The 27,626-nt window shown below is 39.6% G+C and overlaps 1 protein-coding gene across 4 annotated transcripts in view; it reads right to left on the minus strand.

The window, feature by feature from the left end:
* dlg1 (discs large 1) overlaps nt 1–27,626 on the minus strand; it is a 961,276-nt gene that overhangs the window by 469,017 nt on the left and 464,633 nt on the right. For all 4 annotated transcript variants that reach the window (XM_067137677.2, XM_067137678.2, XM_067137675.2 and 1 more), the window contains exon 4: nt 23,759–24,034. In XM_067137677.2, the coding sequence (XP_066993778.2) occupies nt 23,759–24,034 (276 nt within the window). The remainder of the gene's footprint in view (nt 1–23,758; nt 24,035–27,626) is intronic.

The following is a 27,626-nucleotide window of genomic DNA, read 5'->3' on the forward strand; positions in this document are numbered from 1 at the left end:
GCCATGTTAGCGGAGTGGGTATGTCCGCATAGCTACTTCCTTTGGGTGCGAGACCGCTGGTGTCTTCTAGCCCCCTCCTTCCTTCCAAATTGGCGTCCGAAAACATTCTGGGGGGAGGGGGGGAGAAAAACATTCTGAATCCCTAGATCTTCACGGGTAAGTGCGTCTTGTAGCCCTAACCACCTTCACAATGAAGAAGATACCAGAATACCTTTCTTTGATAGCTTCCAGACAGATCTGCTGAAATGTGTTGTGTAAAATGTATCTTCAGTGCTTTTCTATGTTTTAGTTGTTGCTAATGCTGCTCTTCGTGATTTATTATCACAAACTACAGATGGACCTAGGAGAAGTTCTACCAACTATCTGACAAGAGAGAAGAAACGTGCGGTGAATCGACAGAACGACCCACGTTCAACTGCAGTGAAAAGGTTCAATTGTAAATTTTGGTATCAATGGATGGCCATAAAATCTATGTAAGCCTATAGATAATTTTGTTTATCCCTATAATATTTGCTAAATAAAATTCAATATCACTGTTCTTTAACTGAAGTGTTCTTTAATATTCAATATATAGAATATATAGACGGCTAAATATATATTCTATATTATTTACACTATCTGTACTACCCATAGCTGATAGGTTATAGAAAAACTCACAACCATAGAATCAATAGGAGTTATAAGATAATACCCGTCTCCCATAATCTCGGAAACCATAGATCCGGGAGAGGGTATTGTTTATTTTAATCTTAATTTTCGATACATGCAGTTTACAAAACCAAATATTCTATAGCTTAATTGAAAAACATGCAGTAAAAATGCAAATAATAAGGTGTCAGAAAATATCATGAATCAAAATTTAATATTTGTAAGTGATTTAGAAATTGAACAGAGGAAGAATGGCCTGAAAAGTGTGTTAGATACATTATTGTAAGAAATGAAACTTCTCCGACATGCTATCGAGGTTCATCGGATATCCCGGAAACATGACCCTCCAAAGAGGTCACCACAGTAGTCACACTCAATCCCTCCATACCATGTCCTACTCCTGAAATAAATATGAATAATGACTATCAAAAGAAAAATATAGGATTACGATGATAAATTAATAATATGTTATAACTAGACCTGGGATTTTAAGGCAAATGCCTATTTTGTTCCTTAAGAACTAACATAAAAATTTAGAAATATGTTGACGTTTCATGATGAATTCCTTACATTCACAGAGTTTTACAGTGCTCTAAACTGCCTATTTGGACCTTTACAACCTATTTTACATTTACTGTACCGTACATTTAAAATAAAATTTATCTGCAATGTCTACAATCATATAATATACATCCCTGAATGAAGAGTAGAAAAGCAGATGTTGGGTTTTAGGGGATAAAATAAGAAACAAGTGGGCTAGTCTACTGCGGAAGAATCCAGGTTATTCAGTGCTGAAAAGGTAAATCAGACCATGGATGGGAAAAAGGTATACTTATGTAGAGAAATTAAATTGAAAAATGTAAGTAAATGTCCCTATGCCCCTCTAACATATGTGAGTGTGGAGTATTCTTTCCTTCTTTCAAAATAATTTTTACAGACAAAAGACACAGCCTGACTGTGGAAAATTTGGGGAAGATTATTGTTATGTACTGTAGGCAAACTACGAATGAATGTGCTGTAGGATTGTTCCCCACAAATAAACAAACACATACTACGTTGCGTTTACACCGTTATGTGATGCCTATAGTGCTGTTATTGTGATAAGTGATTTTAATATTAAAGTTTTAGTTCAGTACTAATTATAGTTTTCATATAATCGTTAAGTATTTTTGATAAATGTCTTTTTAATTTTCTTAATTTTGTAGTTACTTCTGTCAAGAATAGGTATTTCCACCTTTCTTAAAGAATGTATATTGTAATATTTTATTGATACTTTCTGTCTATTTACACATTTTTAAAGCATATTTTAAAGCATATTTTCTCTTTTAAAAGCATATTTATTTGTTTTAAGAGCCCATTTTAGGTGCCTAAAACTAATGTTTTAGAGCCTAAAATCCCATGTCTAGTTATAACTATAATCTACGTACCTAACTGTTCTAGAGTTAAATGGAGTTATATTGTCAGGGTTGCTTTAGGTACAATTCTGTTACTAACTAGCGTGTATCAATTATTTTCCTTCCACCAATGTGGTGGTGATGATGCCTTAATTACTGGGCCGTTATTCTTGGCTTTCTAAACCTGGACCGCTATCTCACCGTCAGATAGCTCCTCAATTATAATCACGTAGGCTGAGTGGACCTCGAACCAGCCTTTAGGTGAAGGTAAAAATCCCTGACCTGGCCGGGAATCGAACCACACGACACCTCGTAATCTGTAGGCCTTCGGGCTGAGCAGCGGTCGCTTGGTAGCCCATGGCCCTTCGGGGCTGTTGTGCCATGGGGTTTGGTTTAGTGTATTAAAAGCATGTTTATACATTCTGTAATCAGTGCTGGGTATCTTTTTATCCAAAATGTTAACAGCTGATAGTGCACTCATAACCTTTAGTTGAGCTCTTTTTATTTGTTCTGACCATTTTCTATTTCCACTTAATATTATACTCAAATACTCTTACTTTCTTGGACAACTGCTAATCTCGTCTCACCCATCCGCCATTTTGCATTCTTTGAAAATTTATATCCTTTTTTGCATACCATTACCTTGGTTTTCTGTACATTAATTTTTAAATTCCATCCTTTGCAGTAATTTACCACTTCATTTATACTTTCCAAATTCACCATGCATGAGAGACACAAATACTCTAAGCGATATCCTCGAGTATTACTATCCAAGACAGTTACAATATCCTTCATACAGAAAAATATCAGCAGAAGATGGCGGTAAATTGGCAACTATATAAATGCGAAACAGTGATATCGAAGTAAACAACCAATGAGTTGTTCCATATTCGCCTTTGCAATCACGAACGTGCAAAGCGCACATAAACGTGGAATGCTGTAACTCTGTTAAATCGATCAAATACATTTGTAAGCACGTGAATAAAAGTCAGCGACAAGGCAGTTTTTGGCGTGCAACCTGAAAGAAGTGATAGGAATGCGGTCATACATATCGATGAATTCGCACAGTAAGAGCTTGGAAGATACATGCGCAGCAATTAAGCTGTATGGCGAATTCTTTCATTTCTCATATATGAACGAAGGCCAACTGTTGTTCACTTAGCAGTTCATCTAGAAAATGGACAGCGCGTTTATTTCACACCTGCAAATGTGCAGAAAGTACCCCTAAATCTAGCCGCTACAACGCTGCTTTCTTCACGTTATGTCAAAATGACGCGTTTGAGAAAACACTGCCGTATTCGGAAGTGGCTACGTATTACACATGGAATGAGAGTGGAAAATCATTTCATCGACGCAAACGAGGAGAGCGAGTCGACGGACAACCTGGCATATTCAAAGAAACTATTTTAGACAGACTGTATTCCGTGCATCCAAATCAAGATGAATTCTTCTTTCTTCGCATGCTGTTGGTAAATGTGCCCTGTCAAACGTCTTTCCAACAATTGAGAATTGTCAACGGCGTTACACATGTCACTTTCCGCAGTGCATGTCAAGCTCTGAATTTATTCGAGAACGACCGACACTGGGATGTATGCATTAACGATGCGGGCAAAAGTTCAGTAAATACAAAAAAATTTCAGCGCACACATCTAGGCACGACTGCACTGTCATTCGTTTGTCTCTCGCTGACTTCTCGCGATGGTCGTGATCGTGCGGTGGACAGGGCTGCCAACTGTTGATCTTGAGAACTAGTCGTACATTGTTACGTGCAGCGGTGCTACTATTTTCCGAATCTCGTACGGTGACAAAGCCATTGGTCTGGAGTGGTTAGGTCCGGTTAGTGACAAAGTCATTGGACTACGATCAAGCAAAGGGGATCTGGGGCCGTAAGCCCCTGGGTTAGGGCCGCGAACCGGCCGTTAGGCCTCCAGCATTTAGTACGGCGATAGCAGAGTCAGTTGTGTATTTACTGTTCGCGGGTTGGTAACGGAATTCACTTTACTTGATTGCTGGGAATGACGTCATATCCGATTGTGTCTCAGCCAATGGAAATGCTGCTGCGAAATTAAGCGATGAACAATGGCGCGGGATATATTGTATTAGGTTATAAAAGTAAAAGTGCTTCTGGGGGACGGCGGGTCCCTGGTTATCGCAGTGAACACATCTCTCCTCTACAAGGTATTCCACGTGAGATTTGTAACATATCAAATCCTTATGATGCTATAAAACTAAAACTGAATTTCTACCATGATGCGAGCAACACGTCACATCCAAATCAAATTCGTGCTTTGTTTGCAATCATATTGACCGCCTGCTCTCCTTCGTGTCCAACGGAGTTATCGGAGAAATATAAATCGCACATGTATGAAGATATTTTCCATCGACTACGCGAGGAAAATTGTAATATGAACATGCATTTCTTATCAGAAATCTACAACAAAGCGATAATAATTGACAATTTGTGCTTACAAATCGCGAACGAAGTTCTCAATCAATTGGGAATGCCACCAACGAATCGATCTGATGTTGCTATTTCATCCGATGTAGAACTCCGTCGTCAACAAAATTACAATACAGGTGGTCTTTTGTCGTAATGTGCAATCAAATATTCCTAAGGTAACGAGTGGGCAAAACGGCATTTATGATCACACAATGCAAACTGTCAATAACGGGGTTGGAAAAATCATCTTCTTTGACGCCCCAGGAGGAACTGATAAAACGTTCCTAATTACATTAATTCTGGCAGCAATTCGATCCCAAAATGACATAGCCTTAGCTCTTCCGGATACCGGAAGAGCTATGACATTGCTACCAGGTGGAAGAACAGCTCATTCCACTTTGAAATTGTCACTGAACATGCAATTAACTGAAACTCGCACGTGCAACATTTCCAAAGCATCAGGCATGGGAAAAGTACTGCAGAAATGCACATGACAGAAATACAAACTAATTGTTTAGGATGAATGCACAATGGCACGCAAAAGAAATCGCATGAGGCTACTTGATCGATCACTGCAAGATCTGAGTGGAAACCGACCATTTGGGAACGAATTAATATTGCTTGCACGAGATTTCAGACAAACATTATATGTAATTCCTCAAACTACACCAACGGACGAAATAAATGCTTGCCTGAAATACTCTTTTTTGTGGCGACACGTAAAGACATTGAAATTAACTATAAATATGCGTGTCCAGCGGCAAAACGATCGATCAGCTGACATATTCTCACATCAATTGCTGGAAGTTGGGAACGGAAAGGTGCCGGTTGATTTGACCACAGGATGAAGTTCACTGTCTCATAACTTCTGCAATTTAGTGACGTCAAGAGAAGAAAAGGTTGAAAAAGTATTTCCCAATATTGAAACAAATTATAAGAATCACGATTGATTGAGTGCTACGAACTTAACAATATTATTCAGTTTAACATACCGAGCGAGGTAGTCACATACAAGTCCGTCGACATTGTTGTGGAAGCTGATGAAGCCATTAATTGTCAAACATAATTTTTGAATTCACTCTATCTGTCAGGGAAGCCACCGCACGTACTGCAATTGAAAATCGACCTACCAATTATCATGTTACGAAATATCAATCAGCCAAAGCTTTGTAACGGAACGCGGCTTCTAGCAAAAACATTAATGAGCAACATCGTAGAAGCAATAATTTTGACAGGATCTTTCAAAGGTGATATCCTCATTCCTCGCATTCCAATGGTTCCAACGGATATGCCATTTCAATGTAAGAGATTGCAATTCCCAATTCGATTGGCGTTTGCAATCACCATCAATAAAGTTCAGGGCCAATCTTTAGAATTTTGCAGTTTAGATTTAGACACGGATTAATTCTCACATGGACAATTATATGTTGCGTGTTCTGGAGTAGGCAAACCAAACAATCTCTATATTCGCACAGATAATGGAAAAACAAAAAATACTGTAGGCCTATACCCTCAAGCATTGTGAAATTAAACATATTAGAAACGTGTGCTTTCTCTTTCCTTTCTTCTACAATGGAAAAACATATTGGAAATATGTGGCCGGGTAGAGCTAGTTATTTTCTAATTCTATTCGATACTGTAAAATAAGGCACGAGGGAAAACGTTACAATCTATACGTTTTCTGTTACTGAGTTCGCGGATGAGTTGAGATGAAATTATATAGCACGTTTTACGGCCGTATTCCCTTCCTGACGCCAACATCTATTGAGGAGCTATGAATGAAAACCTACAACTTGTTTTCCAGTCAGTGACCGGGCCAGGGATGGAATGAATGAATGCGGCGAGGATAGGAATTGTGCCGGTTGCCGAGGCCTGTCGCACTCCTCTGGGGCAATGATTGATGACTGACAGATGAAATGACATGATAGTGGAGAGTGTTGCTGGAATGAAAGATGACAGGGAAAACCGGAGTTCCCGGAGAAAAACCTGTCCAGCCTCCGCTTTGTCCAGCACAATAGTGAGGAGCTAATAAAGTTGAAATGAATGACAGTGAATGAAATTGGGTAAGGAGGTGGAAGGAATCGGCTATGACCTATGAATAAGAATTGCCCCGGCAATTGCCTGGAAGTGAAAATGGAAAACCACAGAAAACCAGTATCAGGACAGCCGACGGTGGGGTTCAAAACCACTCGTCCCCCGAATGCAGAGCTTGGCTCCATAACCGGAGCACGTTAACAAGCGAGACCACTCCGCTCAGTGTCTGACCAAATAGATACTGTAAATAAATAGATGACCGAGCTCGATAGCTGCAGTCGCTTAATTGCGGCCAGTATCCAGAATTCGGGAGATAGTAGGTTCGAACCCCACTATCGGCAGCCCTGAAAATGGTTTTCCGTGGTTTCCCATTTTCACACAAGGCAAATGCTGGGGCTGTACCTTAATTAAGGCCACGGCCGATTCCTTCCCACTCCTAGCCCTATCCTGTCCCATCGTCGCCATAAGACCTATCTGAGTCGGTGCGACGTAAAGCAACTAGCAAAAAAAAAAAAAAAAGATGTGGTTCACACTAGACAAAACGCTAAATAGTAATGAACCCATATACGTATGCCTACAAGTGAAGAAAGATGATGTTAAAGCATAAGAAAGAAAAGGAGCGTCAACTGAGATCACAAGCCCGAGATCCAAATAACATTGTTAATACTTCCTAGGACTCTAAGAAAATGTTTACTTCAGTTTTATAATTAACCATTACGACAGTATTGCCAACTGAATTCAAGTCTCCGTTGTCGTCTAGGCTTAGAGGTTAACAAATTAGCTTTCAATCTGGTTGACAAAGGTTCAGTTCCCTGCACTGCCATGATTCAGAACGGTTAGAGGATCTGGATGAGGGCTTATTCAGTCGTAGTTAGGTTAATTTTCAATGCATTAACTCAACACACACATATATATATTTCACATACTCTTTGTATACGGCGCTGCTGATCATGTAGCCTTCCTATTCATACATCATAAATATTCAAATGGAAGTAAAGACAATGTGTAGTGTAGAACCCACCATAAATTTGTACGTACGATGTTAACACAAATAAAGGGTCCCACACTGTAAATCGACAACAGAGTACTGGGGAAGGGCCTTATGAGTTTACAGATGTGTCCACGACCAAAATATTTGGAAGCAAACGTCGTCAGTTTGTTCACCGTCCGCCCACAGAATGCGCAAAGAACCAAATATATAATCTTTAACACCGAAGTTTGGAGGGGATTCTATGAAAATTTGGGAATGGTTTGAGTGGTGAGGAAAGGGAAGAGAGAAACAATGTAATTCAAATAGTTGGAAGAATAGGAAAAAAAAAAAAAATGCAGTAGCCTACAGCAATACGCGTACACCGATGGACAAAAGTTTCAAATTGAATAAAGTCAACAATATGAGACATATACGGTGTTCTATCTCTGTAACAATTATTTACGTAACAGCCAAGGTAATAGATCTTTTACGTTACGAGTGAGATGTTTCGAAACGAGAAACGTAAACATCACTTTAGTGGCTGTTGCGTACAACATTTTATTGCATGTTACGGTGAATTTACATATTTTAAATTATATAAATTTTATTATAAATAATTCTGATTCGCCGCGACACAAATCGTCCATGTTTGATCCACGAATTGACGTGTTCTTGTTCTGTTGTTCGTATCTTGCTACGAAAGATATAAGAGGTGTGTACATAGGGTTATGTTGTAATAAAACATGAAAATTTATGTTATTTGAAGCAGTGAACAGTCAGCTAAGCTAGCTGGGTCGGAAATATGATCTGGGCCTGGATTAATGGAGATAATGTGAAAATGTTATTATTACTATTGGAGATTTAAATGCGCAAGTTGGGGTAGACAGACTTGGGTACGAGAACATTATTGGTCCACATGGATTTGGACAAAGGAACCCAGAAGGAGAACAACTATTAGATCTGTGCAGAAGAGATGATCTTATAATCAAAAATATATTCTTCAAAAAAAGAGACAGTCACAGAATAACAAGGTACAGTTGGGATGGCCAGTATAGAACATTGATTGACTACGTAATCACAAATAAAGACGGTGGCAGGTACATCACAGATGTAAAGGTCATCCTAAGTGAAAGCATGGACAGTGACCACAGATTGTTGGTAGTAGACTTCAAACATAAGGCAAAAGAAACGCAGAAACTTATTACGAAAAAACCAAGGGTTAAAACTTGGAAGTTGCAAGAAGTCCAAATAAAGGAAGAATACAAACTAAGGATTCAACAAAGTTTGCCGAAGTGTGAAGTAACCAGCGTTAATGAAGAATGGAAGGCCTTCAAAGACACCTTTGTGGGAGAAGCGAAAAACCTATGTGGAGTTACAAGTTCTATCAAAAGAAAAAAAGGAGACACCATGGTGGAATGACAGAGTGAAAACAGCGGTGAAAGAAAGAAATCAAATAAAGAAGGCACTGGACAAGGAAAAACAAAAACAGGGACAAGAACGAAAAGAACAAGAAATACAAAGACTTCAAGGAGTATACAGGAACAAGAAACTTGCTGTAAAGAACATTGTAAGGGAAGAAAAAGAGAAGAAATGGAATGAGTTTGCAGACAAACTGGAAGAGGACAGTAGAGGAAATATGAAATTGCTATACAGAGTAGTGAAAAACAAGCGAAGGGATCAAGAGACCATAAAAGCAATAGAACGTGATGATGGAACTCTGGCAGAAGAAGAGGGAAAAATTAAACAAGAACTCAAGATCTATTTCGAAAAGCTGCTGAATGGAGATACAGAAAACATAACAACGGATAGAGGAGAGCCAAGTCGAGGAACCACAACTGAACCACCAATTACATGGCTTGAGGTTGAAAATGCGCTCAAGAGCATGAAGAAAGGAAAGGCAGTGGGCATAGATGAACTAAGTGCAGATATGCTGAAAGCAGCAGGAATTCCAGGAATCCAATGGCTCTACAGACTGCTCAACAAGATATGGGAGGAAAATACTATTCCTGAGGACTGGAAGATGGGCATCATTGTACCTCTGTTCAAGAAAGGAAGCCGACGAAAATGTACTAATTACCGCGGTATCGCACTACTGTCTCATGTCCTGAAAATATTGGAAAAAATAATAGAGACCAGAATCAGAGATATTATTGAACCAATTTTGGAAGAAGAGCAGTATGGTTTACCAGGAAGGTCAACTACAGACCTTATATTTGCAATTAGGATGCTAATGGAAAAATACTGGGAGAATATTTTTGGACACTGAGAAAGCATACGATAGTGTACCAAGGGAAAGAATTTGACAATGCATGAAAGAACTTCAAGTGCGAGACAGCCTCATAGACAAAGTGAAAATGTAGCATAGTGGGAACAGAAGCTGTGTTCAAGTAGGATGTGGTTTGTCGGACTGGTTTGAAACAGAGAGAGGAGTGCAGCAGGGCAGCTCATTGTCACCACTTCTATTTATTATTGTAATGGATGTAGTAATGAAATCAATTAAAAGGAAAAAACATGGAGATATCAAAGCCTTCACATTTGCAGAAGATGTTGCGATCTGGAGTGACTCAGAAGAGGAACTGGGAGAGAGAATACAAAGCTGGAATGAGGAGTTTAAGAAATATGGTTTAAACATCAGCAAGACCAAGACGGTGGTGATGAAAGTGTATGGGGAAGGAGCAGAACCAATAGTCATGTTAAATGAAGCTCAACTGGACAGCGTGCCAGTTTTCAAATACTTGGGTAGCGTTATATCAAATGACAACCTAGCAAAACATGAGGTGAACAATCGAATCAATAAGGCAACACAATTTTACCACCAGGTAAGACACCTGCTGTGGGATGAGCAAATACCCATGAAAACAAAAATGACATTGTACAAGTCCTATTATACACCAATTCTTACGTACAGTCTCGAAACCACAACACTGACCAATAGAGATAATTCCAAACTTCAGGCAGCTGAAATGAAATTCCTACGCACTATGATCCAGAAAACCAGGAAAGACAAGATGAGGAATGAGAAAATTAGAGAAGAAGTAGGAATAGATGATTCTCTCCTCAATAAGATTCAGATATCAAGACTGAAGTGGTTTGGTCACATGTAGAGGATGCCAATAAACAGAACTGCAAGGAAGGAATTTGACAGAAAGGTAGAAGGAAGACGACCGGTGGGAAAGCCACGAAGGAAATGGATAGATTTAGTTAAGAGCGATGTACTGCTGAGAGGTCATGATTGGGATAAGTTGGTGGAGGAAGAATGGTACAAGGACAGGATGAGATGGAGGAGGCTCATATACCACACCCGGGAAGCTGGAGATGGTTTAGGATGATGATGATGAATGTGAACTTTATGATATACTGCGATATACATTAGTCAGTATTGTGATGGCAACTGATTACTTGAGCTGGGTATACAGAGACGCCATTTTTTGTGTTGATGGATACGAAATTACAGTGCTGCAATCAGGCTGAGAAAAAATTCAACAAGATTAAGTTTGGAGGGCGGAAAATTATTACAGTACGGCAAACTTTCATTTTCCATACGGGTGGTGGTGGTTGTGATGGTGGTGGTGATTATTGTTTTAATAGTAACCCTCTATATAACACTAATCGGAGAGAAAAAAATGCAAGGGATCCGATACTTCGAAAAATGAAGATATCGGTCAAAGAAAGACAAGGGTCAAGAAGGGCTTGAAAGGACGATGTGGGCTTGTCAGGGGAAAGAAGACTGTCCGGCAGAGCCCTCAGTACGGCCTCGATACCTAATGCCATCGGGGTCGGAAAAGAACAAGAGTTGACCAAGGGTGGTCGGATAGGATAGGATAGGATAGGATAGGATAGGATAGGATAGGATAGGATAGGATAAGGGAAAGTGCGGAGCCTGGCACAAGTAAGTAAAACATAAAAATCAATGTTATTTGAAGCAGCGAACAGTCAGCTAAGTGATCTGAGTCGTAAACAGTGGCGGTTCGTGCACTAAAGGCTTTTGGGCGCCGCCCCGCCACTTTTTCAAAAACATTTAACGGTATTTCACTCTGTAAATGATTAGGCCTACATGAAGAGATGGACAAATGTAGCGAAGTCGAACTTATGTGGTGTGAGATTCAGTTATACAATGTTATCTTTATTATGTCGGCTATAAACATTTTACTTTTCTATTTTCAAGAAAATGGCTAAGGCTTTTAGACTGTGGCTGTTGTCCAGCAAGCACGATGTTTTCTCTTTAGTCGTGAGATGCACGGACTGTGGCAGCAGAGCCCTGAGTAGGTCCATAGACTTTGCTAGTGTGCGGGGTGCAGGAGGAACCTGGAAGGACGATGAGGGCTTGTCAGGGGAAAGAAGACTGCAGGCGGGTATGATCTGTCCGGCAGAGCCCTCAGTAGGTGCCAAGAGTTTGCAAGTGTGCGGGGTGTGGGAGGAGCCTGGAAGAACGATATGGGCTTGTCAAAAGTAAGAAGAGTAAGCGCTGAACGGCGGAGCCAACATTTCCAACCACTTTAAAATGTACCTAGGCTTTTTCCTCCACGTCTTATATTAATTGTTGTTAGAGATTAATTCCAAAACAGTTTACAAAACAATGAATTCCACTATACTGACTAAACAATTCAGTTCTATAAAGAAGCTAAATTAAAGATTCAAAATATAACCGTAACGTGACGGCAGTATTTGGAGGCTGCTCAAATTGTTAAATCTGTTGTCATGCTTTGAAATTTGAGTAAGGAGATAGCAATCAGGGAGTGCACTGTTTATTTGTTTTCATGAATGTTGTTGTTATCAATTGTGATTGTGATCAGTGAAATAGTGCAGTGCCATAGTAGTCGGGATTGCATTGGCTGTTAGCCTGTTAATTAATGTGTGTGCATAATTGCCACTGTAGTGTAGTTAATTAATTAATGTTGTAGTGCAAACAGATTTCTACTCAGCCAGTGTCATCGGATTATTATTATTATTATTATTATTATTATTATTCATCTACAAGTATCGTGGTGCTGGTCAGTGAAAACTCAACCGATTGGGGAGAGAAAAAATACGGCGGCACAGCCCTGCCAGAGTAAAATGTCACGAACTGCCACTGGTCGTAAATATGATCTGGTCCTGGATTAATGGAGGTAATGTGAAATGTCAGGACTCAGCTAGGGACCCCATGGTCGCCAACCTTCGCTCGAAAGTTCAGAGCCCCACTTGGGAAGGAGGCAATTTACGTCATAGTATGAAGTAAGAAGGGATTGCAGCCTCCTGAGAAAACAAAAAAACATGATAATCATGGCTGATATGTTCAGTCCCTCTATTGTAACACAATCAGATAACTAGCCGATTCCTTCCACCTCTTACCCAATTCCATTACCTATAACAAGGCGAGTAAATGATCAACTGTAGGCCTAACTTCCGTTAAGGTTCCGTTGTCCAGAGAATGCAGTTCCATTTTTCAACACAATGAGTTCGTGGCAAGAGGATTGGCAATTTTTCACTCATACAAAAGGCATTAAAAAAAATCAAATTCTGCCGCAAATTCCTCACAAACCTTGGTATTTTTATGGATCATACACTCGTCCGCATATAACGAATATCATACGTCTTCGTTTCAACCACACACTTACACAGCAATATAAGTACCGTTTCCACCTTTCTAATATCTTTGCCTGTGTGTGTGTGGCCACCCACATGGTGACAGGAATCACATTTTATTTCACTGTCCACAATTTGATCATCCCCGTCAATTCATGCAACGCCTTGTAAATTTATCTATTCCCCTTCCTACACTACTAGTGTTTCCTGTTTATTGTCAACCTTCACTTCCACTTTAATTGATATCTTAAATGTATTGATGAGTCCAAATTGCAGTTTTAAAAGATGAGCTATTCCCTCCTTCATATTGTCAAAATATGCTTCTTGTTTCCACTGTAAAATGTATTCCAACCTCTACGGGTAAATACAAGCAAGTCATAGCAAAGTGTGTGAGATTCTTACAATAATTGGCCCCATAACATATATTATCTATCTCACATTCTAAGTAAAAGATACATAATAAAATTCCGTATTCGAGACACTTGTGTTTACACCACAGGCATAGTGACTGGAATTCATAGAGTCCAAACCACACCCTCAAGAAGAAGAGAAGAAGAAGAAGACGGCAGGAAGGCGCGAACACCAATATTTCTTCAAGTCGCCGTAGAAATGCAGTTATAGACGCACGATCTTATCAAGGTCTATATACATAGGTCAGGACACGCATGTTACTTATGGAGTTATGGAGCCGCCATATTGGGACTAAGTCTGGGCGTTCCACACAGCATTTCCGTGTTGGATACAGGCGAGTTTTGGGTTTAAGAATGATTTAAGGGCAAAAACGCTGTTAAAATTAGTGGTTTTGCCTTTGATTACATCTAATTTATAGTTTTACCATAACCTGCGAATTGAGAAACAATGCTAAGGTTTATATTTTGTCATCTATAAGCACTCAGTTTTCATATATTGAGAGCAGTTGCAATGGCATTAAGAACAGACTACATGACAAAATTATCATAATCAATTTTTCATCCAGTAGGCCTAATTTAGGGTACCTAAACATGGACAAATTAATATAATGATCAATGAAGTGTATACGGTTAAAATTAAATAATTACATATAGGCTAAGTTCTAATACAACATTCGGTCTATTACAGTATAAAAAAATATTAAAAGCCAGCAAGTTATGCTTCATTTCTAATAACAGGAATAAACGCGTGTGTTAGAGAACTGCCTTCGTAGCGCAACTGCAACTGCCGTCCTTGGGGTCCGGGCTCGATTCCCGGTACTGCCGGAAATTTAAGAATGGTATGTGGTCGAAATGGTACATGCAGTTCACATCTATAGCGGGTGTGCCTGAAAAAAGAGCCGCACCACCACGGGATGACGACACAAGTTTACTGTTATAATGTAATATATTTTATTACAATTTGCTTTATGTCGCACTGACACAGATAGGTCTTATGGTGCCGATGGCAGACGAAAGAGCTAGGAGTGGGAAGGAAACGATCGTGGCCTTAATTAAGGTACATCCCTAGCTTTTGCCTGGTGTGAAAATGGGAAACCACCGAAAACCATCCTCAGGACTGCCGACAGTGTGGTTCGAACCCACTATCTCTCGAATGCAAACTGATTAACTACGTGACCCAAGACCCGCGGCCGCCTTCTCGGTGATATACATTTTTTAAAATTATTTTACACCCACATTGGAGCACTTTAATCAATCCACACACATTTAAGTCTTAAGAGTATTAGCTACAAATTTGGCTTATGTTTCTTCTTCTGCTCCCAGAACTACTTCATTCTTTCCGACCTGGCTGCCCTTTCTTCGTCAGTTATGGTGTACTGTTTGCGTGTAAAAGTTTTTAGTTTAAGTCTCAAGTCTTTGTTTCTCAGGGTCCCCTTCTCTTCTCGGTCTTCAATTTGCTGCATTGTCAAGCCTAACTCATCTAAATCATCTTGGACTTCTTTGAACCAGTTATTCTTGGTTTTACTTTTTCAAAAGTAGTTGAAAAATGTTTCAGTACCCTGGTTTCTGGCAGTCTTGATATGTGGCAGAAAAATGCAACCCTCCTTTTCCGCATTGTGTCTATTATTGACTCAGTTTCCCGATATATAACTTCATTGGGTAATAATCGCCATTGTCCATCTACTTGGTGTTTTTGTTTATGATTGTTCTACGGATGCTTCTTTCTGTCTTCTGTAATTTATCTGTTGTTGATTTGGTGTTCAAATTGAATAGTGTTTCACTGGCATAGGTTGCTTCAGGTTTAATAACGGAGTTGTAGTGTATGAATTTTGCATTTATCGAGAAAGATTTCTTCTAGTAGGTTGGCCAAGTGATACGTTGTGCTTTAGTTGTTCTATTTTCTACTGATACTTTCTCGTTTAAGTTCCAAGTAATAATCTCCCCAAGATACTTGAATTTATTTACAATCTTAATTTGTGTGTTATTATGCAGTGTGATAGTTGGTGTTTCAGTCTTGAAGGATGGCATCATTTCCGTCTTTTCAAATGAGATTTGTAGTCCGACTTTTGCTGCTATTTTTTCGAGTTCTTCAGTTTGCTGTTTAGCCTCTTCCACACTATTTGCGAGCAGCGCAAGGTCATCTGCAAATGCCAGGCAATTGAGTTTGATATTTTTACTATTAATAATCTTGACCATAATGGCCAGTATTGGGTCCGTATTGACTTAATCACAGTAAATATAGTGATGGATGATCCGCCTAGTCAATACAATGTGTTAAAAAATGTATATTTACCTTTCACATTTACATTATATCTAGTACATGTTCGAGAATATGCACATTCTCTTCTTCAGCTGGTTAAGTTAAAATTCATGTATACGATAAGACCTAGTGAAAATGGGAGCCCCCTTCATGAAATCTGAAACTATGGCAAGTACAACGTAACATGTTAAAAATTGATGGATGGTGGCATGGAATTAAATTCTATCTTGTCATATACAATAAAACACAGTAGCCTGATGTCTATGTGAGTGAAATGTTGAGCACTGAGTCCTGTTGTGATGTGCCGTCACTGTGTCCTTGGTGTTCCAATACTTTCTTGTAAAATTCAAGTAAGGTGATATTAAGAATAATATAAAACCTTGCTGTCAAGCCGATACCCTCCGTTAATATGTGTTTATGCAGCCAAGTTGATATGAACTTTATATGGTCTGTAAGAAGGAAAAGTAAAATGGAAACTGTAACTGCAAAACTGTAACATAAACAAAATGAGAATACAACACGTAAAAATTATTAAAACTTACCAATGTTAAAATATGAGTGGTGCGCAAGGCTGCCATGCGACTCTCAAACGGATATAAAAGCACCTGAAGTTGTTCGACGACTGATTGCGGTGTTGCAGTGGGAGGCGCGGCGAATGGAAAGAGGGTTGGAGAGTACCGTCACTGATGTTATTGTCATGTTTCCCCCTTTACGCGCTTTCCCTCATTCTCTTTTGCCCTCTTTCTAGAATATTGGGTCACCAATTTAAACAACTGATTATCCTCTGCCATGTGCTCATTAAGGCTATTTTCACTATCAAATTTTTGTTACTTGTAAATTTCTAACTTCTCAAGGGCATTCATTTCTTTATTTTTCATGTTTTTGTAATTTGTTGGGGCATGGACATTAATCAATGTATGCTTTTGTTCTCTACTTTAATCGTTAAGGTTGCCGTTCTTCGGGAATGTGATGAGAAGTCCTCCACTGAAACTAACATGCTGGGCTGGTATGGACCAGAAATCCCATTCCAAATTGGGGAACATTCTTCACTACTCTTTTTCCCGTCAAGGAATGCAGATTCGAATTTAATTTTAGAGGCCATGTAAATTTCTTGACACTTTTATGTCGCTAGTGTTAACATGTTTAAGATTCGAAAAAATGAATTAACGACACCCCTTTGATAGGTTTGCGGCTCAGTAGTCACGTTATAGATGATTCTTCTTCTGTTTTATCTTATAATAATAATAATAATAATAATAATAATAATAATAATAATAATAATAATAATAATAATAATAATAATAATAATAATAATAATAAATTAATGTGTTCAACTGCTAGAGATTTTCGGAGGTGTCAGAATGTATGATTTATTATTATTATTATTATTATTATTATTATTATTATCATTATTATTATTATTATTATTATTAACCAGCTACATTACGCTATTATGTTGAAAATCGTTCATTAGAATTCAATACTACGGATTTTGATTATGAAGATACGCTTATTTATCTTTTTCGAGAATATTTTCACAATATTTCTCCTGCAACTTTTCCAATTTAACTTCGAAAATAAACTAATGAAAAATACATTCTTCCTTATTATTTCGCTAATATAAACTGATATCGGCTATCGACACAATCATTTTCAGATATGGTACACCCATTTCGTCAAGCAAACATCCGGACATGTGGACGCCATGAAATTCAATCAGACGTGACAATAAAACGCAATCTCTTCGTCATTAAATTAAAACGGCCATGAAGAGCACACTACAGTCATTACAGCGTTCTACTTCCATGTGTAATGTGTCCATAAGCATTAATACCGCCAGCAATGGACCTTAATGTTGTTTAGAGTTCCCTCTTAATGGTTTCCAGAGAGAGGGGCGCATCTGTCTAGACTATTCTGCATGGATCATGTTAAGATCTTAAGCTCCAATCGGCAACTTCATTAATACCCCTGGATTTGGGTAGAGAATCCGGAAACGTCATGCTAACACCCTAAAATCTCTTCTATATCGATTAAAGCTTTGATGCGTCTCCATGCATCATTGCAATGCATAATCAACGCAGAACCACAATACTTTTTGGTAAGCTGAACATAAACAATGCTCACTAAGGTGATTAGGGTTTGAATTCAAATGGAATTTTTGAAATAAAAAGTCACATTTTCTGTGGTTCGGATTCCACGTGAAGCTGATGTCAGTGATATTAGCAATCGCATAAAATTAAAAGTTTGGTTGCTTGTTTGCTTTCCTTTAATCAGTAATACTGCTGTTGCATCATTTACGAAGTAGGAACGCAGGTTATAAGCCCGGTGAATTGACTGTATATTTATCCTGTGTTCCAAAGTTATTTGTATACATTTTTTTTGCCACGCTGAGTGGCTCATGCTGTTAAGGCGCCAGCTTTCCGAGCCCAAGTTGGCAAGTTCGATCCTGGCTCAGTCTAGTGATATTAGAAGGTGCTCAAATATGTCAACCCCGTGTCGGTACAATTGCCGGCACGTAAAAGAACTTCTACGGGAAACATTCAAGCACCTCGGCGTCTCCGAAAACTGTAAACATAGTTAGTGGGACGTAAAAGAAGTAACATTACATTTATTTTTCCTATATGTTTAACGCCGCATTAACTCACAGGTTACCAGGCGAGTTGGCCGTGCGGTCAGGGGCGCGCGGCTGTAAGCTTGCATCCGGGAGATAGTGGGTTCGTATCCCACTGTCGGCAGCCCTTAAGATGGTTTTCCGTGGTTTTCCCATTTTCACACCAGGCAAATGCTGGGGCTGTACCTTAATTAAGGCCACGGCCGCTTCCTTCCAACTCCTAGGCCTTTCCTATAACATCGTCGGTGCGACGTAAAGCCAATAGCAAAGAAACAAAAAACAAAACTCATAGGTTTTCGGCGATGGTGACATAGGATATGATAAGGACTAGAAATTTAAAAGCTGTGGCCGTAATTACGATACATCCTCGGCATTTACATTTTGAAAATGAAACACCACGGCTTCAGGCTGCCAACAGCGGAGTTCGAGTATACTATCTCTCGAATGCAATCTTACAATAGCACGACTCGTACAGTGGAGCCAGCTCGCTCAATATCTATACATTAACAATTTAGTAAAATAAATATAATGGTTTAACGTCGCAGTAACACATCGACATCGGTGTGATGAGAAACGCCCCCTGTGGGTGGGGGCAGTAGAATAACACCCACGGTATCCTCTGCCTGTCGTAAGAGGCGACTAAAAGGGGCCTCAGGGGCTCTGAACTTTGGAGCGTGGGTTGGCGACCACGAGGCCCCCAGCTGAGTCCTGGCATTGCTTCCACTTACTTGTGCCAGGCTCCTCACTTTCATCTATCCTATCCGACCTCCCTTGGTCAACTCTTGTTCTTTTCCGACCCCGACGCTATTAGATTTGCGAGGGCTAGGGAGTCTTTCATTTTCATGCCCTTCGTGGCCCTTGTCTTCCTTTGGCCGATATCTTCATTTTTCGAAGTGTCGGACCCCTTCCATTTTTTCTCTCTGATTAGTGTTATACAGAGGATGGTTGCCCAGTTGTACTTCCTCTTAAAACAATAATCACCACCACCAGCACTGATGAGAAACGGCTACAATTACGTGGCCGTAACTGTAATACAACCCCGGCATTTCCTTGACGTGAGTTAGTTACTTAGTTAAGGCTACAGACCAGGGCCATCCAGCCATTGCGCTCCGAGAGCGCGCCCGCGCTCGGGGAGCACTGGGCAGTCAGTCAGACTAGCGCTCCTTCCCCTACCACCACTAGAGTGTGGCAGCAAGGTGACCTGAGACGGACGATGTTCGATACAGTGCGTACGCAGAGTCGTGCGTCCGACGGCTTTTGTGGGTTTGTTGACATATTGATAGGGCTGTTTTGCCATAACAAATATACCGCATATACAAATTGAAAAATACTCCGATGTATGGAATATGCAGGAAACGAAATCAGGTGTTAAGTAAAAAATACAGTAATGTGATTTATTCAAAACTGAAACTTGAACATATCTGAGAGGAAAATTCAACAAAATTATACCAATATGAACATATAGTACAGACCTTGAGTAACTTTTGCTCAGTCGTTTTTAAGAGATTTTACTTTGGAGCAAACAATCTTCTCCAAATTGAGTAGGCCTACAATATTTCTGGACACAACTATTCTTAAACAATTGCGCAAGTTTCCATCGCTTATCGTTGCACGATGTTTACTTTTGGAAAGCTTAAGAACCGAAAAGAAACACTCACAAATGTACGTTGAGCCGAACATTGACAGAACTGTACATGCATGTTTATACAAAAGGCAGTATTCTTCTTGCGGAAAGCCGCTGTAAAATTCTTCTAAACTTCGTGACATTAGAAAGGGGTCTTTAAGACGAACATTGCACTGCAGTTCAAACAACTCTAATTGAAATATCTGTGGAGCACTGTCTGCACTAAGAGAAAATGGTCGAACAAATACAGAACATCTAACACCGCTTGGAGTTCTGATAATTCTGAAAATCTCTTTTCAAACTCTTCTTGTAACTGGCGAATTATCTGCAAGTACTCATCAAAGTCGACACCTTACTTCACTGTTTCAAGCAATGGAAAATGTCCGGTGTTCCTTGTACGCAACTGGTTTTCCCACAACATCAATTTGCGTTTGAACGCTTGAATTTTTTTCCACCAAATCGCTGATATTTTGCTTTTCGCCCTGAAGCGAAGTGTTCAAAGTATTCAGATGGGCAATAAAATCACTTAAAAAGGCCAAGTCCGCCACCCACTTAGGATCACGCAAAAAACTTCGGGCCGCCCTTTCATGTCATAAAAGGTATCTATTGCATTCCGCAAGCAAAAAGCTCGATGAAGCACCTTTGCCTTGCTCAGCCATCTTATTTCTGCATGGCACGGGATATCCGGATACTCCACTTCGATGTCATCCAAGAACTCTTTGAATTTCCTTTTTTTGTTGTTGTTGGTATTTGCTTTACGCCGCACTGACACAGATATGTCTTATGGCGACGATGAGACAAGAAAGGCCCAGGAATGGGAAGGAAGCGGTCGTGACCTTAATTAAGGTATTGATTAAGGTACAGCCCCATCATTTGCCTGGTGTGAAAATGGTAAAGCACGGAAAACCATCTTGAGGGCTGCCGACAGTGGGGTTCGAACCCACTATCTCCCGATTGCGAGCTCACAGCCGCGCGTCCCTAACCGCACGGCCGACTTGTCCGGTACTCTTTGAATAGACGGTGCGTGAGTCCATAGGAGCGAAGAAAATTTACCATTCGCACAACTGTTCTCATTACGTCTTTAAGCTTGGCGACTTTTGCACAGATTGCCTCCTGGTGTATCAAGCACTGGATCGCCGCCATTAGGATACTACCGCTCTCAGCCATTTTTAATTTTACATAGCTGTGGAACATGCCTTTGCTGGCAGGACGTAGTGTTTACAGTGCACTATGTCTTCTGGTATGGGCTAGAGCAATATTGTTACTTTCATTGATCTGCCTCAGCTTTATCCTTGGCTTTGACAAGATGAAAGTGACTGAGGTATGAGTGATGCTAGTAATGCCATTCCTTATGCAGCCAGTGTCTGCTATGTATGGTGTGAAAATGTTGCTCATAGGGTCAGTTGGTGCATGCATTTCAGTGGGCTTGGCAGACTGATATGTAATAGCAACTTCTGGCTCGGTGAGGAAAGCAACGGGAAACTACCTCACTCCTCATTTCCCTAGTACGCCTCTTCAGTGATGCCTAGGCCATTTATGACAGTTGATGGCGGAGCTGTTGAGGATCCAACCAGCCTTCGGGCTGAGGACTAAACAACAACAACAGCTGTGGAACCCCGTGCGTAGACCACACAAAGCAGGAGCTCCATCCGTAGTTACACTCGTCAGTCGCTCCCATTTTAATCCTATTGACTCAAAAACACCCTCCACTGCTTGGAAAATATCGAAACCGTCAGTGGTGTCTTTGAGGGCTACCAAGTCTAGGACATGCTCGGTGACTCGAAGATAGTCATCCACCCCTCAAATAAAAATAACGAGCTGAACTGTGTCCGCAATGTCGGTTGATTCGTCGAGGGCGATTGAAAAGGATACAAAATTTGCTGCCTTCTCCATTAATTGCTGTTCTATATCAACAGCCATATCGTTTATTCTGCGAGCCACAGTTTGAGGGGAAAGAGAGATTTTTGTCAAATTTCTCAACTGGCTCCATAGGACAAATACATGCTGCCGCGTCCATTCGGCACTCCTTGATTACATTCCCTTCCGTGAAGGGTTTCCCAGCTTTAGCAAATCGCGGCGAACATTTGTAGCTTGCTCGTAAATTGGGTCTACCAACCTCACTCTCCTCAATCTCCTGTCAGCCAAAAATACGGCAAGTCACAATTTTTGTGTTCTTCACATACTAATTCAATCATTTCTTCATTCCCGTTTGTAAACAGACATTTTAAAATTAAAACAGTAATACTTACAGAACAGTGCTGCTTGAAATTTTCTTTCAATTCTTCCAACTTCGATTGGTGACTGACGTCTGTCAAATCACCGTAATCATCCATTTGATTAGCACTGTAGTGCCGTTCCAAATTGTGTTTTTTTAAACACATCAAATCTCGGTGGCACACTATACATTTGGCATGCCCTTTATAAGCTGTACAGAAAAGTGAAATGTCTATTCTGCTTTAAAGGCTGCTGCTTCACCACTCTTTTTTTTTTTTTAAGATGTTCAGTCATGACAACTGCGAAACTGATTTAGTTACACGCTGTCAACAAAGCGCTTCGGCGCGGCGGGCAGAACGCTCGCTCAGCCAGCCAAGCTCCTCCCACCCCTACTGAAACTACCTTTCCCAAAAAGCGCTCGGAGCACTGGCTTAGAGCGCCGCCAGAGCGCTGTTTGGATGGCCCTGCTATAGACTGTTCATAGAAATAGACTACATAATAACATCGATTTTAGTATACTCAGATTGTAACATACTAATAATCAGTTAATTTATTTTAGCCTTATATTTGAATAAGTTTTCCTTTAAGCTAGTTGTAGATATATTCTTTAGGTTATAAGTTGATATTTTTTTCTTTATTATCAACTCTCTATTTATCCTATAATTTTTCATCAGTAGTAACCTTAATTAATTTTATTATTGTAATTCCTTATCTGACTTACATATCTCAATAACAGTAATTGATTACAATGATATTTTAGATTAATACTGTAAACATTGAAAAAAATGTATGTGGTTGTGTAAGAGAGGGCCAGGAGCCCTAACTTCGCAAATAAATAAATAAATAAATAAATAAATAAATAAATAAATAAATAAATAAATAAATAAATAAATAAATAAATAAATAAATAAATAAATAAATAAATAAATAAATAAATAAATAAATAAATAAATAAATAGATAAATAAATAAATAAATAAATAAATAAATAAATAAATAAATACATAAATAAATAAATAAATCATCAATAAATAAATAAATAAATAAATAAATAAATAAATAAATAAATAAATAAATAAATAGTACTGAGCCACTCCATAGTTAATTTCTAGTCGAATATACCGTCGCTCAAAAAAAAAAAAAAAAAACAGAAACAAATGATCGTGTAGATATAACGTTTGTTGTGGTTTTCAACGGAGCATGTATCTACATGAGACGTGAAATAATAGCTTGATAATAATCTAACTGAAATTAAAGTCTGATAAAATATTACATGCGAAAATCAAATAATACCATGCGTTTATCCTTTTCTTGAGCTACTATACAGTTAACGCAGGATGGCTGCTGATTAACGAGCGTGTTATGTGTAGTATGTAAAAATTCTGTGCGCTTAAATCATAAATAAATATTTTTTAATGTCTCTGATGTCCCGTAAAGTTAAACATCAAATTATAATGCAATCCAATGCATTAACACGACAAAAGTATGACTAAAAATAATTTTATGACCTCACTTTATCGATGAAGTCTATTTTAAAATTAGTCTCCCTTCTTCACCTTCGTAAGACATACAACTTGCTGTTTACTCACCAATCGGACTTCATTTCCCGCCCTCTTGAGCGCATCTACGGCTGCCGCGTGCGGGACGTCTACCACGGTGACGTCGTTAACCTGTAGAATGGTATCGTTTACTCTGAGACGACCGTCCGCCGCGGCGGCGCCTCCCGGGATCAGCTTGGTGATGTATATAGCGGTGTCGTCGCCAATGTGCGGGTTGTCCGTGCCGCCAGCGATGCTAAAACCAAGGCCCGCACCGCCTCGCTCCAGCACGATCTCTTCGAACTCCCACTCCGCATCGCCATTCACCTAGAAAGAAAAGTACTCTTAATAAATACACTATAAGAGACAATTAATAACAGTCCTACCAACAAAAATAATCACAACAATGAAGGAAAGCCATTTCAACCCGACTGTCTGACTTGAAATGAGAATACCGTAGTAAATCGTTTCAAGGATGGTAGACGGTGGAGAGCGAACTCATCAAATACATAGATAAGCGCCATACTGAACTATTATGATAGTTTAGTCTTAGGTACTAAGCATTTCTCTGAAACAATGTGCAAAATAGTCTTATTATTGTGTTGATTTAGTTTACGATTCCATTGTTGCATTCTACAGAGAAACCTTCGGGCTACAACTAATATATTTTCTGTTTTATACAAATTATACCGACGTTATTCCTGCCTTGTAACAGTAATTAGCTCGTAGGAGCGCTTTTTCTTACAAACTGCTGTACGTCGTACCGACACAGATAGGTATCGCGAAGACTGGACAGGAAAGGGTTAGGAATGGGAAGGAAGCGGTTGCGGCCTTAATTAAGGTACAGACCCAGCATTTGCCTGGTGTGAAAACGGGAAACCACGGAAAACCATCTTCAGGGCTGCCGACAGTGGAGTTCGAACCCACTATCTCCGGAATACAAGCTCACAGCTACGCGCCCCAAACCGCACGGCCAACTCGCTCGGTACTTAGGAGCGCTTTCAACAGGATTTTGAACGTCCGTCCTCGGCAACTGAACCATTGAACAAAAACACTGGATGCCTTTGTCCTATAAAAATATTGTGGTTAAAACGCCAGTTTTATATGATGAGGACGCATACAGCGATGTGAAATGCGCCAGCGTATTCGTTCGTGCTGGCCAAATTATTATACTGATGTTATCCTTCCTACTGGTAAGAACGGTAGGGGTAGATCAAGGTATGAATATGACAAGCAGATTAGAACAGATGTAGGATGCAATAGTTACGTAGAAATGAAAAGGTTAGCACAGGATAGGGTGGCATGGAGGCTGCATCAAACCAGTTAATGGACTGACTCAAACAACAACATCCTTCCTACATACTTCCACACATTATCCATGGACCTTTGGAGGAATGAATGTTTGTTAAATGATATCCTGTGTTTTCGAGGTTGTGTTTAATACCGTTGTAGCTCTTTTTCTTTGAGTTTTCATCAATAACGTGTTATATGACGAGCTTCAAATTGTCAGTGAGCTCTCCGAAAACCGTAAAAATAGTTAGTGGGAAGCAGTGGCGTGCGGTGAACATATTCATTACCCCAGCTGCAAAAAGTTTTAAAAATATAAACAATCGTCCCTCCACTGCACTCTCTAAAGTCAACATTACCATTTTATAAGGCTGCGTTTTTCGTGGAAAGGTCTACCTGAGAAAGATTTTTCCAGGATATTTTCAACCACACGCTCGCACACACACTTCCAAATTGATATCCACGGCAGTGACGGCACCATCATAACTTAATCTATAGCAGATTTTAAACAATGTACTTACAGTTTCATCCGGTGACGCTTCGTGATAGTACAATCATGGTTTTCACAAAAATACACTGGGATTAACTATTTGTTTTTTACTTAAAAAGCCTAATCTAAAATAATCAGCAAAATTTAACTGGTATATTACCGTCGCTGAAATTTTATAGTTTCACTCGCATACTGAGTGTACGTGCATCAACGACACACGAGGGAAATTATCTGTCACGACCTAGAACACACGTTATATTAATGAAGAATGCCACAGAACTCGCGAAACCTTCACCTATAATCCAAGAGGAACACTACAAAAATTCACTATATACCATCTTCACAGACAACCAAATACAAAATTCTTTTACTACGCGCTTAGCTGTGTGCTCATGCTGGACAACCTAAATATTTTTCTGCGGCTATCGGGAAACATACTCTACACGTGCCCTCAATGAATTGCTCGAAAAAACTGTATACATGCCGAAACTTCTTCTTCATCTTTTCCTACAGCTTTTCCCACACGTGTGTGCGAACTGCATCGCACATGAGCATTTGGCCCTGTTTTACGGCCGGATACCCTTCCTGTCGCCAACCCTATATGGAGGGATGTAATCACTATTGCGTGTTTCTGTGGTGGTATGTAGTGTAGTGTGTTGTGTGAATATGAAGAGGAGAGTGTTGGGACAGACACAAATACCCAGTCCCCGAGCCAGAAGAATTAATCAGAAGCGATTAAAATCCCCGACCCGGTCGGCAATCGAACCCCGGACCCTCTGAACCTAAGGCCAGTACGCTGACCATTCAGCCAACGAGTCGGACTATACATGCCGAAACCCAAGAATTAAATATATTCTTCTATATTACAATTGATTTCATATACTGGCTCTATTTTTATTAGCAAGACAATGTGCAAGTGGCTATACTATTAAGATGTTTATATTTTTCTTGCAGTCTCTAGCGTGTGGGGTTGAAGACTTCGATTGTCAAGTATTAAAACTAACATTACCTTACCTAAGCTAGCTGGCGTAAATTGCTGTCGGGGTAGGTCTACAAATCCGCCCCGCTCCTAGGACAAGGAAGCTTTAATTAAGTGCATGCGTCACCCAAGCGACCTTAAATTTCGCTCTCTTTTGCGCCGGCACGGAAACCCAGATCGCTGAAGAAGTTGAACTGCGGAAGTGCGAGCGGATTGTTGAGACAGCTGTACTTGGCTTGGCTTAGATGTTCGCCATTTTTTAAACATTATAAAAAGCGTTCGAAGGAGTAAGTAGAAAATGTTAATACAAAGTGCTTTACCCCAGCAGCGCTGGGGCAGAGGGGACTCAGTGCACGCTACTGGTGGGAAGTAAAACAATATTATTAAACTGTTAGTGATTTTGAATGTAATTCACAGATCACTGTGTGCACTTTAATTTTCCGATTATGAACTTGGATAATTAGTGTGCTTGTGTGTAGCAAGTTAATTTTTTGACTGGGTAACTTTTGAGGCTAGACTACCGATGGATCTTGTTCTTTTGGGGCAGTAGGCTACTTAAGAATTTCCCTGGGTTATCTTCCTGTAATCATTCTTCGAACATGATTTCCCCACCTTTCTTGATAGCCATATATATACTGTACTGCTGATTCAATATTCAGTTCCTTGAATAGTTTCATTCATTTTATAATCCTATCAAGTATACCCCCTGTTCATTTCATTACTGGTATTTCTATTAGCTTCAATTTTCCTTATTGTCCACGCTTCACTTCCATAGCATAGGACTGGTCTTGCTAAGGTTATATATCCACGTACGCGGATATGTCTCTGAACTACGCGTGGCTTCGTGCCTGATTTATAACTCCCAAAGTTTTTGTATATTTCGCGATTTTATGTGGTAACTCAGCAGAATAATTTATAGCCCAGGTAAGTAAATTAATTTAATCTTTCCAGTAATTCACTGTTTCAACAAATTTTACTTGGAATGAAATATTTACCTTTAAAAGCAATACTTTTAGCTTTCTGTTTCGACATATTCATATTATACTTGGATGTAATTTCGTGCATATTATGGACCGATCACTGCAGGTAGGGGCAATTAGGGCTACATCATCTGAGAACAAGTTAGCATCTAACTTCAGGCTTTTATTAATATGTACATAGCT

This window comes from Anabrus simplex, chromosome 1, assembly GCF_040414725.1.
Source record: "Anabrus simplex isolate iqAnaSimp1 chromosome 1, ASM4041472v1, whole genome shotgun sequence".
NCBI lineage: Eukaryota > Metazoa > Arthropoda > Insecta > Orthoptera > Tettigoniidae > Anabrus > Anabrus simplex.